The sequence below is a fragment of the Schistocerca cancellata genome, chromosome 6 (assembly GCF_023864275.1).
Source record: "Schistocerca cancellata isolate TAMUIC-IGC-003103 chromosome 6, iqSchCanc2.1, whole genome shotgun sequence".
NCBI classification, from domain to species: Eukaryota; Metazoa; Arthropoda; class Insecta; order Orthoptera; family Acrididae; genus Schistocerca; species Schistocerca cancellata.
Window position 1 is genome coordinate 113,266,431 of NC_064631.1, and position 16,221 is coordinate 113,282,651.

The window sequence follows — 16,221 nt, forward strand, 5'->3', positions numbered from 1 at the left end:
ATGTAAATGGTTAAAAAAAGAAGATTCTGTCAGAAAATTGCGAATGACCAATGGTTGAGGACAATGAGCACAAAGTGGTGGGGCCACCACTTAACAAATGGCGATGACTAAAACAACTGTGATGAACAGCCAACCAACCTAAATCATCTCTTCACAGTGAGACTGCTGAGAGGAGGTCACCCAAGCTGCGGGAGAGGTTTTATTCCCAGAACTTGTTCCCATTAAGGAAAGACCAATGGTGATGCCAAAGTGACACCACTTGCTGATAGACAGCGACAAAGAGATCATTAGAGGGAATGAAAGAACTAGTGGACCAATGTAGGAGGGCAGCAGCCTTAGCAGCACATCAGCAGCCTTGTTTCTTGTCAGACTGTTGTGACAAGGGACTCATGTAAACGTAACTGTGGCTTCATCAAGAGTAAGCAAGTGAAAGCTTTCCTGGACACTTTGCACAAAGGGATGGATGGTGTACAGCTCACAGAGGCTCTAAAGAGCACAGAGAGAGAGTTGAGCAAATGACACAATTGAAAAGCCTGTGTCACCGGATGTACTGCATGGCCTGATACAGAGCGAAGGGCTCCACTGTAAACACTGAGCAGTGTTCCAGGAGCCTATACCGAAAATCATTGGTGCCAATGACGAAGGCACACCCGACACCAGGGTCCGTCCCAGAGCCATCAGTGTACACAAATGTACTATTGTGAAGTTCCATGCAAAGGTAGAGAAACATACAGCAATAGAGCGAGCCTGGAGAAGTTTCCATAGGAAGTGAATGAAGTCCAATGTGAACAGGGGCCGGCGCACAAAGCCACGATGGTGAAGGGTTCACACCCATAGGGAAAGTGGCAGGTAGCGTTAAGTTAAGTCACTGTAGCAACAGTTAAAAGCAAACACCAGAACGTAACAGAGAAGAGCAACGCATCCCATACTGGTGATCAATAAAGTCATCGAAGGAGGAGGTATAGGATGGGTGGCCAGATGGCAGACAAATGGCTTGTGAATCTATTGAGGAGAAAAGAACGGTGCTATGACAGCGGTAGTTTGGCAGCTTCTGCATACAGACTCTCAACCGGGCTAGTGTAAAAGGTGCCAGTGGCCAAACGGATGCCGAGACGATGGGAAAGCTGGGCAGTGCAGAAGGAGAAGTCCAAATGGGAATAGGTATGTGTGGAGTTTGAAAGAACGTGGGTGCTCCCTTGTTAAGGCAGGAGGAGGTCAAGTTGACTGAGAAGGTAAGCCAAGAGGACGCCTCTCGGACAGGTTCTGGGAGAACCCCAAAGGGGATGGTGCACCTTAGTCACCTAGCAGCAGAATGGGATGAGGGAGTCGCCCAATAATCTGGAGGAAGTCTGCCCTGGTGACACCGAATGATGGAGGAATGCACATGTTACAAAGGGAAAAGGTGAAGCGAGGAAGGAAAATGTAGACTGCAACAGTTTGAAGCTGGGTAGTCAGGGAGATGGTTTGATTATGAATGTCATCCCCGATGAGCAGCACGACTCCCCATGAGATGGAATGCCGTCCTCAGGGGGAAGGCCAAAGCAGATCGGAAAGAAACGCGAGAAGTCAAAGCAGTCATGAGGAACAAGTGGACGCTGTGATTCCAACAGCAGCCATAATTCGTCCTTTTTGGATCTAAGACCACGAATGTTCCATTGGAGTAGAGTGATGATGAGGAAATGTGGTCCCGAATTTGAGGTCGCTTGTCTGCGTGGCCATCATTGAGCAAGCTGTAGCAAGAACAGTACTGTAGCTGCTGGATGATAGAATATAAGGTTTCAGAATAGGCAACAACTTGAGAGCGACAGGGTAAGGCACTTTTAGCTTCACCTGGATCTCTTGGATGGCCCGCTCATCGATATATACAGGACAATCTTGGGAGAAAGCTGTATGGTCGCCATTGCAATTGCTGCAGTGGGGGGAGGGGGGGGGGGAGGAGGTGGACAATCATCCTCATGAGCATCCCTACCATGGGTTACACACTTGGCCAGGTGTTGACAGAATATTTGAGTATGGTTGTAACAATGACACTGGTAGCAGTGCATCGGGTTAGGAATGTTTGGTCAGACTGTGATAACTTCATAGCTTGCTTTGATCTTCGACAGAAGCACTACTCTGTCAAACATCAGAAAAAGAGTGCATGTGGGCACAAAGGACACATCTATCTTTTTCATCACCTGATGGACTGCAATGACACCCTGACGTTTGGATTTCTGCTTCTGTAAGACCATCGAGCAGCCTAGTGTGAATAACACCATGCGAAGAATTCAGCGAATGATGGGCCTCAACATGAACCAGGTAGCAGTGGAGAAGCGAAGCTGCAAGCAATTGTTGTGCCTGAGAATCAGAAGTCGTCTCCAAAAGCAAAGTGGTACTGTGTAAATGAGAGAAGGGTTTCACAGGGGCAGCAACTGCACCAACACCTTTCTGAATAATGAAGGGATTTACTATTGCAAAAGACTGATGACTGACTGTCTTCAGTGAATGAAACCACGAGGAACTGTGGTGCAGCTAGGAGGGTCTTTCAGTTATGAGCTTCATTCCATTTGCATTTGGCAAACGTTGACTGTGAAGATGATGATTGGCTCAATGCAAGAAAATCCCCTATGATTGCCAGCATCTCCAATGGCATGCTCCTTCCAACTGGGGCCCACCAGCCTTAGGTGATTGTTCACACTTCAGGTCACACCTCCTGAACTCCTGACAGAGGGACCAATCGGCAATTTGGGATGGTAGCAGCTCAAGCAGTCACCCCTCCCTGGGCTAGGGCTGTACCAGTGGGTACGTGCAAACCCTACCTGTCAACCAGGGGCTGGGAATTATGCGTTACCCAGCCACCTGTTAAAAAAACAGATGCATGGCTGGTCTTCAGGAGCACACAGGGAGCAAGAAGAAAACAAGGAACTTCAAACACTGAAGCAGAGGAAGGATAGGAGAAAGTGAACAAAGAAAGAAAAAATGAACTAAAAACAGTGGAGAGACTGTTCTGATGTCTGATGATGGGCGCTCGTGGTAGCCAAGCACGGACCCTCCAAAGAGCGAGCTTCCTGAGGGGGGGGGGGGGGGGGGGGGGGGGGGGGGGCTATGATTGAAAGGAGGGAGCATATTATGATCTTCCACAGTGAAACAATTTTTCAGAATACCAAATTCAGTATTTTAGCCTTCTCTCTGTCACACTCCATTTTGGTGCCAGTAGGTCCCTGACTGGCTGAACAGATAATTTCGATCTGCTTACTGATTTTACTGAAGACAAAAACCTCTTATGGTTTTCTGTCAGACTGGTAGACAAAATTTTTTACTTTCAAAGTCACTGAATGCTTCCATCATTGCTCTCCTTATATTCATTTTCACTTCACTCAGCTTTTGTTTGTCATCTAGATTTTGACTCTTGACTCCTGAATCTCTGATGAAGTTCTCATTGTTAACACAGCAGTTTTCTGACATGGTTATTAAGCTATGGTGCATGGAATATATTTGTCTAAGGCATACTGAATTATGCTTTTTCAGTATTTTTATATTTTTGCTCTACATATTTGTCCTCAGCACTAAATATCTGATAATGCAGGTACTCCCGTCACTCTTGCAAAGCAAGAATTTCTTTCTAACTTTCTTAACATCCTTTGTAATACACATAGTCATAAATACTGTCATTGCCCTATAATCAGTGATACCCTCCTCGACATTAACTGATTGAAAAAGTCAATGTCTCTTTGTTGCCAGGAGGTTCAAGGTGTTACCTTCACCAGCTGGTTCTCCATCTGCTAAAAGTTACATTCAGGATCATTCTGTCTGGCAACAGTTTTGATTGCATGACTCTTCCATTCTATACTTGCAGGTATGAAATATTGTCAATGAAAGAAAATAATGTCCATTTTTAGAATGTAATTCTTAATGGAGTTTCCTTTGTGATCAACTTCCCTTTCATCTAGGTTCTTGTTATCTGTCCCCTAACTTATTTTATGGCATGGATAGAGAACCCATGGCTCCAAATGTTATGCCTTTCTTAATGTGTTCTCTGTGTGTTTCTATATGGAGTCAACCTATAATATTAAATAATCATTTTATGGATGTTGCAATTCTCATATAACTTACAACAGAAGCACTTCTACTTACTTTACAAGAACAATCTCCACATTTACTGAATGTTTTACAGTTAATGTTCAGTTACATACATGCTGGTATTAGTAACAATTATTTTATTAAAAAGTTTTGTGACTTGCAAAAGCAGTGACAAAGAATTTTTTTAATTCTCTCCCCCCCCCCCCCCCCTTTCACACCCTTTTCTGAAGTAAATGTGCAGACCTCTTAGTGTGGCAACCTTAAAAGCAACTAACATGTGGCCAGTATACAAATATCTTCACACAGTTTGGTAATACCTACTTTTAAACACATGGAATAGATTTTTTCCAAATGATACAAGCAAGTAATTAAAATACTGCCAGATAATAGCACAGCATGACACATTGATGGGCGAGTGCAATAGACAGCAATTTTATGGAAACATTACACACCAGGGCAGTATATAAAACTTTTAACTGAAATATAAATGCAATATAACACCCAAACAAATTATTTAACTTAAAAATTTACATAATAATTTCTAATGTTCACCTTTCTTCGCAAAGTGACTCTTCATGCCTCTCCAGAGTATTTCGAGGAAATTCTTTACCACAAAACTGGCATTCTGAAGGTAATTCACTAACAGCTTTTTCAACGGCTAAATTACGTGAAGCCGATGTTTTACTTATTTCAATCCTACAATTGGGACATGTAGCAATTTCATCTCTTAACCTTGCATCTGCCAGAACATGGGTGAAGCACCCTGCACACATTAGGTGACCATTTGTACACTGAAAAAATTACAATAATACAAATTACAGAATTACAGTTTTTCCTTTGCACCTACTTGACATGATACCATTACATTCCACAACAATAAAATGATAACTTTAAGTATCACTACTGTACTGCAACATTTCAAATATATTCATTAGTGAAAAGAAAAGGTGTGAGCTAAAATATGTATCTTGTAAACTAGTTTTTTGATTTCTTGACAAAGATGACTTGGGGAAAATACAATACTATAAATGAAAGGTTGTCTGCAACACATACAGACAGGAGGAGGAGGAGGAGGAGGAGGAGGAGGAGGAGGATGACGATGATGATGATGATGAAGAAGAGGGTGTTAGTGTTTAACATCCCATCGACAATGAGGTAATTAGAAATGGAACACAAGCTTGGACTGGAGGAGGATGGAGAAGGAAAGTGGCCATGCCCATTCGAAGGAACTCTCCTGACATATGCCTTAGGTGATTTAGGGAAATCAGAGAAAACCTAAATCAGGATGGCTGGATCAGGATTTGAACTTTTGTCGTCCTGAATGCGCATCCTGTGAGCTAACCACCATGCTACCCTGTTCAATAACACTTACAAAGTAAGTAATTACACAGTAGTTATATATAGGGAAAAACCCATAAAAATTAAGCATTTAATAAGTGGAGAAAATGAGGCTGGGGGATATTTAGGTGTACCTCAAGAAACTGTACTTGGTCCATTTATGTTCAACCTACTTAAGAACAATATTGAAGTTAGTTTGAAAGATAAAAAAATACTGTATGCTGATGACATGACATTAGTGAATGTAACAGAAAATCTGAAAAGAAGCATGCTTATGTCAACAAATAACACAATACAGTGGTTCATACAGAATGGTGTTCATGAATACAGAAAAGATAGATAACATAGACATATTCATACGTAAAACAAGACTGGAAGAAGTTACCTCTATAAATTTTTGGGAATTGCAGTTGACAGTAAGCTCCAGTGGAGGCAACATACAGACAATATTTGTTGTAAATTAAGCACCATAATATTTATTATGAAACAGCTTGCAGAACTTATGCTAACAAACAATATCGATGTACAGTATAACATCGTCTACTTGAACCATATTTACACACAGTATGGAATAACTGTTTGGTGAAACTTCAGCAGCAACAATAAAGGACAACCCTGAATACAACACAAGATGACACAAACAGAAATGCCTTCCCTAATTTAAAAATAGTGACACTTCCATACATGTACATATACAGAACAACAATGTCATTAATCAAAGGCAATATATTAGGCCTACTAGAAAAAAGGCAGATGTTGATTCATATCACATAATAAATAAAGACTGGCTGAGAAATATATCACACAGACTGACAGCTGCTGAGAAAGGTAATTGATACTCACTGGTGTAAACTGATAAAGTGTCTTCTTTTCTGACAAAATCCTTTCACTGTTGAAAGGGAAGGGGAAACTGAACACACATTTCTTATTTAGTCAGCCAATTAACTGTGTTATTGTCAGTTTTCACATCATGGGACCATACAGTCCCAAACATCACAGTTTCTTTGTGTTCATGAAAAAAAAAAAAAAAAAAAAAAAGAGGGTGGGGCCACACTTTCACAATTCCATAGCACAGTTCTCCCTCACAACATGTAACAATTTTTTCCACGCTAATGCTTGCCATGAATGCAAACTTATTTATATTATTCTATTATAAAGACAATAGACCATTTACTGCTGGTAAGCTGCCAAAAAATGCATCCTAAAAATACTATTGCTGAATTTGCACAATCGGTTATTGTGTGTTGTCTATTCTACCATTTAACAGATTTCTGCTATCATCACAGCTCTGTTCATAACATGCGTACTATTCAGCAGATTTACCTTATGGCATGGATATTATTAATAAACATCAGCAATATCAAAATACTTAATGAACTTTAATTATGATCCACTTATTGCTGGGGTGATTGGGCTATGTTCTGCACTTATCAGTTCTGTTACAGAGAGAAACTTCACTTACAAACAACCCGGGTAATTTTCTATGACTTCAAAAATACTTGACACAAAATAAATTACACCTAACAAAATATATTTTGACACTTTACTTCTATACTTACTGAATGTTTGGGAAATTAAAGATGTATACTTATTACCCATTATTAGAGTACAATTTCATTTTGATACTAGTACAAAGTTACACTGTCATTAACTTATGACCAATCTTAAAAGAGTATTGTATTTGTCCTACAGCTAATGGGCAGAGAAACTTGGCCGTTCCAGGAGGAAATCGGATGTTAATAAGAAGTAAAAACAACAGTGTTAATTCAATATTGCAGGTTTACTTTGACATATCTAGATACTGTATCAACCTGGCACTGTTCAAGTGATCACAATCCCCCAGAAGCTCTCTTCATACCCAATGCAACTAATGAATAATCACAAGCCTTGAAGAGTGTGGGCAGGTAGGAAGAAAATTGAAATGCGAACTATAAAATATAGAGCTAATAGGCTGCTACTTTTAGTACAAAATAATGGAAGTAGGGGGTTATCCTGACTGGTAAAAAGTTACCCTGACTGACTGTAACATTTTCTACCTATAATTGCATTGTTTGTCAATGATGCGTGCATTTTTTAATACTGATTTATGGCATATTATATTTTCACCCTCTAATTACACTATTTTATAATGAAGACTTCCACTAGGAATAAAAAATTGTTCTTATGAACTTACTAACAAATCGTAAAAAATATTTTTTTTTAATTACACTTGGCCAATTATTACTTCGCGGGACGAGCAACTGAATCGGCTCATATTATTACTAACGTAAGCTTACGGCATCAACCACTTCTGGTGAAGGCAACACGCATTACCGCAAAAAAAAGGATATATACACACACAAGGTAATAAAAAAGGGAAACGCAGTCGAATCTGATAACAAATGCACTTAAACACAGTTTTCTATGCTAAATTCCGACGTATTAGAAAACTGTACTGTAATTCATGGATATAAAACAATAATTACTGTTCCAAAATATTTCTGACAATCAGCTGATCTTCAAACAGACCTGATAAACTGCTGCCTTTGGGAGGTCCAAACAAACTGCGCAGCATAGAATACCCCCAAGTCTTTGTTCTAACTTCTCAGGGTTTCCATCAGTTCGTTTTAGTACTTTCCTTCTCTTACTTTCTGGCTCAGCAAACTCATCTGTTTTATCTTCAACTTCTTGTATTTCCTGATGATCGCTGCTAGACGATGCAGCTTCGGCGTCCGCCATTTTGTTTGTTGTTGTGGCGCAAAACCACCCAGTCCGCACAATAGAGTCACGTGACAAACAGCTGCAACAACTCCAACCAGGAATGGCAATGACCTTCTGCGCAAAACTGGAAGCCATTTGTCAATATTTTTATTTACTGATGACAACGCGAAGTCCTAATGTTTTACTGAAATATAATTATAAACGAAATCTATCGCTGTGTATTAAAAGTAAAAACAGGATGCGAGCCTATTGCCTAAAAAGACACGCCCTTCAAAAACTTGCAAAAGGCGGAAAATTTGAAACATATTCGGGAAATTTATTGCAGACAATATATTATTCCGTGTGCGTGTAACTGATTGTTACTTGTAACTGTCTTCATTCTCATTGCATGAATAAACTGAAATTTCAGGAACTGAACGCCATGTTAGTGTGCCTAGTCTTCGGAAAATAATTTTTAATTGTGAGTACAAGCAGAATTTATGTACAGCAAATTTAGAAAATAATTTTATTTGAACTAAGAATCGTGGTAGTACTTCGTTCAAGGGATTTGTAGTCATGAATGTAGTAAATTAGGCTTAGCTTGTAAGCGACTGTTGAATTACGGTAGTTCCCTAAGCGTACAATTTTTTGCCGTGTTGCTTATTGGCGTGCAACTTCCTTGTCTAACAACATCAAAATTAAGCATATTGATAGAATACCCACATAACAGCGTACATTTGAGAAGATTCCACAGTTTTTTCTACAGATAGTGGAAAACGGACTGAAGAGTTTCTGGGAGAGATAGGCCTGCAGTTGTATCGTGGTGTAGGTGGCATTTTCCAGACTCGCTAGAGGCAAAAGCCGGTACGCTCAGAGAGTCCCCTGCTGACCTTGTCATATGTTGCCCATCTGAACTCTGAAAATATATATTGGTGAGCACTATACATTGATGTGGAGTATGTCATGGGATACTTCCTAATATTGTGTAGAACTTCCTTTTGCCCGGTTTAGTCCAGCAACTCGACATGGCATGGATTCAACAAGTCGTTGGAAGTCTCCTGCAGAAATATTGAGCCACGCTGCCTCCATAGCTGTCCATAATTCCAAAAGTGTTGCCGGCGCAGGATTTTGTGCCTGAATCGTCCTCTCGATTATATCCCATAAATGTTCGATAGGTTTCATCTTGGGCGTTCGGGATGGCCAAGTCATTCGCTCGCATTGTCCAGAATGTTCTTCGGAGCAATTGTGGTGATATGGTGCAGTGCCATCCACAAAATAATTTCTTCGGTGTTTGGGAACATGAAGTCTATTAGTAGCTGCAAATTGTCTCCAAGTAGCCGAACGTAACTTTTTCCAATCAATGATCGGTTCAGCTGGACCAGAGGACCCAGTCCATTCCATGTAAACACAGCCCACACTATAATTGAGCCACCACCATCTTGCACAGTGCCTTGGTAACTACTTGGGTCCTTGACTTCATAGGGCCTGCACTACATTTGAACCCTATCATCAGCTTATACCAACTGAAATCGGGACTCATCTGACCAGGCCACTATTTTACAGTCATATAGGGTCTAACTGATATGGTTGCGAGCCCAAGAGAGACGATGTCGCACTGTTAGCAAAGGCACCTACGTCAGTTGTCTGCTACCATAGCCCAGTAAGGCCAAATTTTGCCACACGTGTCCTTGCGGAAATGTTCATCATACATTCCGTAGTGATTTCTGTGGTTATTTCACGCACTGTTGCTTGTCTGTAAGCACTGACAATTTTACGCACACGCAGGGTTGTCAAGTGAAGGCCGTATACATATTTTGTATATGTAGATATCGCTATCTCAAGCCTTTTGTCACGTCAGTGTAGAGATGCATGATATAATGAATACATGTAAATAAAACAAATGCATAGCGGAATTCAAGAATAAATCAAAGAAAATTTAGGGCATTAAGAGATGTGAAATGAATAAACTTGGCGGAGGTAATCCTATTGAACTACACAATGACATTAGCTTCTGGACAGAATTCAAATTTTTGGCCACCAAATATCACTTATTCTTCTCAACATGATTGAAACCACAAGAACAAAAAATTGACAGCACATCTATGATACCTAACATATCAATCAACCAATCAAATTTTATTGTTGTTCATCTCATAAAGCAATAGACAACGTCAAGATAACTTACATTTTTAACATTAATTACTAAATACAATTTAGTTTGGATTACATAAGGCCATCCACTAGATACAGTGTTGAAAGACAGTATTTTCAGTTTCAAAACATTCGTCTACTGTGTAGAAAGGATTATTTACTAGTATTCTGTACAACTTAGCTTTGAAGATATTGACAGGTAAGCCTTTTAAATCTATGCTTAACTTATTGTACAACTTAAGTCCAAGAATTAAATATGAATTCTGTGACTTGGATAGTCTTTGATATGGTACATCTAAACATGATTTGTTCCTGGTGTTATGGCTATGCACATCCCTTCTTAATGATATATTTGAAATATTGTTCCTAACATACAATAGAACATTATAGATGTACAAGTTTATTACCGTCAGGCATTGCAATTTAACAAACAATGGTTTACCGTGTTCTAACTTATCTGAGTCGGTTATTATTCTTACTCATTTTTTTTGTAAAAGTAGAATGCCCTTTACGTGACTGCTGTTGCCCCACAATAAGGTTCCTTATGTAGGAATTGAATACTAGAAGAATACTTGCATCACTAGAAATCAGTTTTACCAAATCAACTGTTACAAAAAGGATTATGTAGGAAAAGGCAGAGTGCTACTTACTGTAAAGATAACGTATTGATTTGCAGACAGCCACAGTTAAAAGATACTTACGCACAAGCTTCCGATCACAGCCTTCATCAGAAAAAGAGAAACACAAACCATTGATTAACACATGCAAGCACAGTTCAAGCACACATGATCACCAACTCCAGCAGCTTGGGCGAGATTGCAGCTATCACGTGGGATGGTAGCACCAATCTGGAGGAGGTGACAAAGGGAAAGATATAGCAGTGTAAGGTTGGAGAAAGAGAGGAGTGCTGTCTGACATAGTGTGCAGAGACTAGGATGTCAACAGGTTCAGTGTCAAGAAGTTTTGAGGCAGGGAGATGGAGAAAACATAGTGAAAAAGGAGAGGAGTGGAGAAAGATGGGGGTGGGGGGGGAGGAGGGGGACAGATGATGGCAAACAGAGTGTGGGAAATGGACAATCAACGGGGGTGATAGGACAGAGGGAGTGGAAACCATTGGTTGGATGGGGTAGGGACAGTATGTTACTGTAGGTTCAGGCCAGGATAATTATGAGAGCAGAGAATGTGTTGCAAGGATAACTACCATTTTTGCAGTTCAGAGCCGGCCGAAGTGGCCGCGCGGTTCTGGCGCTGCAGTCTGGAACCGCGAGACCACTCCGGTCGCAGGTTCGAATCCTGCCTCGGGCATGGATGTGTGTGCTGTCCTTAGGTTAGTTAGGTTTAACTAGTTCTAAGTTCTAGGGGACTAATGACCTCAGCAGTTGAGTCCCATAGTGCTCAGAGCCATTTGAACCATTTTGCAGTTCAGAAAAGCTGGTGTTGGAGGGTAGGATCCAGATAGCTGGGTAGTGAAACAGCCACCGAAATCAAGAATGTTATCTCCAGCTGCATGTTGTGCCACAGAGTGGTCTACTTTGCTCTTCACTACGGAATGGAGGGTGGCCATTCATCCTGGTGGACAGAGGGTTTGTAGGCACACCAATATAAAAAGCTGTTCAATGATTGCAGCAGAGCTGGTAAATGACACGGGTGCTTTCACGGGTGGCCCAATCCCTGATGGACTATGATAAACTTGTGACAGGAGTGGAATAGGAAGTGGTGAGTGGATGGATTGGGCAGGTTATGCACCTGGGTCTTCCACAGGGAGGGGTAGGAAGGATTTTGGTCGGATATCCCTCATTTCAGCGCATGATGATGGGTAATCAAAGCCCTGGCGAAGGATGAGGTTCAGTTGTTCTGGTCCAGAGTAGTACTGGACGATGAAGGGGGCACACCTTTGTGGCTGGTTCTTTCAGATGGTGGTTGTTGGGTGTAGTGAGAACAGAGTTACTGATAGAGCCTTCAGAAATGAGGAGATCTACGTCTAGGAAGGTGGCACACTGGACAGAGGAGGATGAGGTGAAGTGGATGGGAGAGAAGGTAACGAGGTTGTGAAGGAATGAGGATAGGTGTCTTGGCTCTGAACCAGGCTGGTGTTTGGTGTTTTGGGAGGCTAGAAAGGTCTCCTCTAGATGGCCTATAAGTAGGTTGGCATAAGAGGGTGCCATGCAGATGCCTGTAGCTGTGCCTTGGGTTTGTTTATATACCTTTCCTTCAAAGAAGAAATAGTTGTGGGTTAGGATGAAGTTTGTAAGGTGTATGAGGAATGAAGTAGTGGGTTTGGAGTCTGAAGGATGATGACAAAGTTAGTGGTGATTAGGGATCCAGGAGGTAAGGGATGGGGATGGTGGAGAGTTGGTGAAGGAAGTACTATGTGATCTGAGGCTTTCCCGGCATAAATGCTCTTTGAAGGGTTCTCTGGTGTCCACCCAGATATGATCGTAGAATGCCCACAATATTTCAGCAAATAACTGTTCTGCCATGAGCAGGTGGTGCTGAAGCAATGATCTGTCCTCCCTCTGCCACTACTATTTATCTCTTGCGGGTTCAGGTGCGATTCCATGCGCCGGTGGCGCGCAATGTGTTTGGTGGTGGGGAAGCGGCACAGTATCTCTTCAGTGGTCGTGGTGGAATGATCTCGTGTCTGCTTGCACCATTGCTCCTTGATAGTGTTTAGTTTTGGTTCCCAAGCCTTACTAAGTTGGTAACCAGTGTCCCTATTGATGAGGTTGTCTCTTACATAAATTTCTATGTCCTCTTTGAAGATGCAGTCTCAGTAGTTATTTGTGGAGGCCAGTACTTCTGTCTCATCATAATTTGCTATGTGTCCAGTGTTTATGCACTGATCTGCTAGGGCAGATTGGCTTGGTTGGCATAGGTGTGTATGGTGTTGTTCTTTTTGTCGAGCTTCCAGTGTACAAATTGTTTGGCTGATATAGGATTTGCCATAGCCACACAGATTTTGTATATCCCTGCTTTCTTGAGGCCTACATCATCTTTCACTGTTCCTATTAAGGCTCGCTTCTTAGCCAGTGGTTCAGAAGGCTTTGCCAGTCTTGTGTTGCTCCTGTAGTCTCCCTGTTTTGGACAACATGTTGCCTGCAAAAGGTGGAAACGCCCTTTGGATTTGATGGTTGCTGTGTCCATTCTTGCAAAACAAAGTCTGCAGGTGTTTGAGTTCCATTGATAGGTTTTGTTCATCTGAGATCATATGTGGTCTGTGTACCAAGGTCTTAAGAACTCAGTTTAGCTGAGCTGGGTTGTGGCAGCTGGAAGCATGTAGGTGCAGGTCAGTGTGTGTGGCCTGCTCATAGTATTGGCCATTTAAGACAAAGTAGGTTAATGTTAACACATACCTGAAAAGTTCTGTCAGTTCTGTCCCAAATTTCTCACTGATTAATAGAATCTTCCCTGGGGACTCGTGTAAAAAGTGACTCAACATCAAAGCTGACCATGATGTCAGATCGTAAAGCTAGCTCCTTTAGCAGCCAATTCCAGATATAGTGCACACATTTTCCCATGAAGAGTCATAGCAGGCCTTCCAGCTATTGTGCCAGACGGTGTGTCAGTGCCCTTATATTGCTAATTATTGGCTGCATCCTGTCTTTTGCATCTTTGGAAGACTACATATCCTTGGTGCTACCGCCGAGCATTGGTGAAGTCTCTTGATATCCTTATCCTAGAGCATGCCATTTTTCAGCAAGTTGGAGGTGCTTTGTTGTATCTTCTTAGCAGGGTCTGTTTTAATTTTCTGATGTGCTGAATCATCAAATAATTGCAGCATCTTCTGTTCACAGTTGCATCTCTCAAGAATGACAGTACCATTTCCGATAGGGCGAATGACTATCTCTGTATTTTTTCTGATGCTGCATAGTGCTGTTCTTTCCGCTCTGGATATGCTGCTTCTGGCCACTGTTGCTCTCAAAAGAATCTGGCACATTTCCCTCCTGAGTTCTTCACCGTTGTCATCTGGTAGCCCTCGAATTGCCTGTTCTACTGAAGATATTATTTCAGAGAATGGAAGAGTTGCAGGTGTTGGCACAAGGTTGAACCCCTTTTCAAGTACAGCTATAGCTGTTTCATCAAGTGGTTTCCCCATGAGATTGATCATGTGCGGAACGATGGAGTGGCCATGAGGAGCCCTCTCTCTTCGGTGGTAGCCAACTTGTCTGCGGAGAGTTTTGAAGAAGTAGCTTGGAAACCGGCAAACTGAAGCCTGTATGTTTCTTCTGATATGTGGACAACACATTTGTAATGTGGCCACATGGAAAGAACCAACTACAAATATTTCTACAACATCTAAATTCCATCCATAATAACATACAGTTCACTATGGAAAGCGAGAAAGATGGACAACTATCCTTTCTTGATGTCATGGTGCAGTGCAGGTCAGGTGGCTCTCTTGGTCACAGTGTGTTCTGCAATGCCGCACACACTGACCTCTATCTACATGATTACAGCTGCCACCTTCTGGCTCAGTTAAATGGAGTCCTTAACACATATGATCCCAGATGAACAAAGCCTATCTACAGAACTCAAACATCTGCAGACTGTGTTCTGCAACAATGGACACAGCAACTGCCAAATCTAAAGGGCCTTCGAACAATAAAACTGCTGTATGGACCAAGATGAAGAACAAATGGAAGAATAGAAAAAAAGGCCTGGTATTTCCACCTTTTCCAGCAACATGTTGTCCAAAATAGGGAGACTACAGAGGCAACACAAGACTGACAATGTCTTCCAACCACCGGCTAAGAAGCGCGCCTTAATAGGAATGGTGAAGGACGATGTCAGCCTCAAGAAAGCAGGCTTATACAAAATCCATGCGGCTGTGGCAAATCTTAAACCAGCCAAACAATTTGTACAGTGGAAGATCGATAAAAAGAACACCAACACTATACACACCTATGCCAACTAAGCCAATCTGCCATAGCAGAACATGGCGTAAATACTGGACATGCAGCAAATTATGACAAGACAAAAGTATTGGCCTCCACATATAACTGCTAGGACTGCATTTTCAAAGAGGCCATAGAAATTCACATAACAGACAACTTCAGGAACAGGGATGCTGGTTACCAACTCAGTAAGGCCTGGGAACCAATACTAAGCTCTATCAAGGAGCAGTGGTGCAAATGGACATGAGATCATTCCGCCACAGCTACTGAAGAGATACTATGCTGCCCCTCTCGCCCCCCCCCCTCCCCCCTCACCATCTCCACTTCCCCCACCACCTATCACCCTGTGCACTGTTGGAGCATGGAATTGCACCTGGACCCACAAGAGAAAAACACTAGAGGCAGAGAGCAGACAGATCAATGCATCAGCACCACCTGATCATGGCGCAATGGTTATTCGCCGAAATATCATGGGCATTCGATGATATTACCCAGTTGGACACATGAGAACCCTTCAAAAAACGTAAGTGGTTGGTGTCTTTGACATGGGAGACTACATTACAAGCAATTGGTTGAAGGTGTTGGTCAATTAGGGCCTAAATTCTTTCAGTGGGGGCACAGTAACCAGCCAGAACGGGGAGTCCAGGATTGTTTGCCTTGTGGATTTAGGGGAGCAAGTTGAAGGTGGGTGTGCGGGGATTGATAGGGCTGAGGAGGGAAATGGATTCAGGTGAGAGATTCTGGGAAGGACCTAAGGCTTTAAGCAGGGAGGTTGTGTGTTGGACTTCTGGGATGGGATTACTCTGGCAGACTTTATAGGTGGAGAATTAGATAATTGATGGTGGCCTTTTGCCAGCTAGTCACTGTGATTCGTAACAACAGTGGTAGAACATTTGTCTGCAGGTACTAATGATTAGGTCAGGGTTAGTTTTGAGGTTGTGTGTAGCTGTTCTTTCTTCTGCTGAAAGGTTATTGTTCTGAGGAAGGTACTTGGAAAATGGTGGTGAGGCTAAGTTAGAGGTAAGGAATCCTGAAAGCTGGACAGCAGGTGGTTAGGTGAGAGCGGGTGAGGATCACAGTTAGTTTGTTGTATGATCTG

General features: G+C 41.9%; 1 protein-coding gene across 1 annotated transcript in view; it reads right to left on the bottom strand.

Moving 5' to 3' along the window:
• The window catches only part of LOC126088552 (cysteine and histidine-rich protein 1 homolog), a 53,835-nt gene extending 45,674 nt beyond the window's left edge, over positions 1–8,161 (bottom strand). The window contains exons 1-2 of the mRNA XM_049906734.1: positions 7,906–8,161; positions 4,612–4,850 (exon numbers count right to left, since the gene is read on the bottom strand). Coding sequence (XP_049762691.1) covers positions 4,612–4,850; positions 7,906–8,115 — 449 coding nt within the window. The 5' untranslated portion in view covers positions 8,116–8,161. The remainder of the gene's footprint in view (positions 1–4,611; positions 4,851–7,905) is intronic.
• Between the last annotated feature and the right edge of the window lie 8,060 nt (positions 8,162–16,221).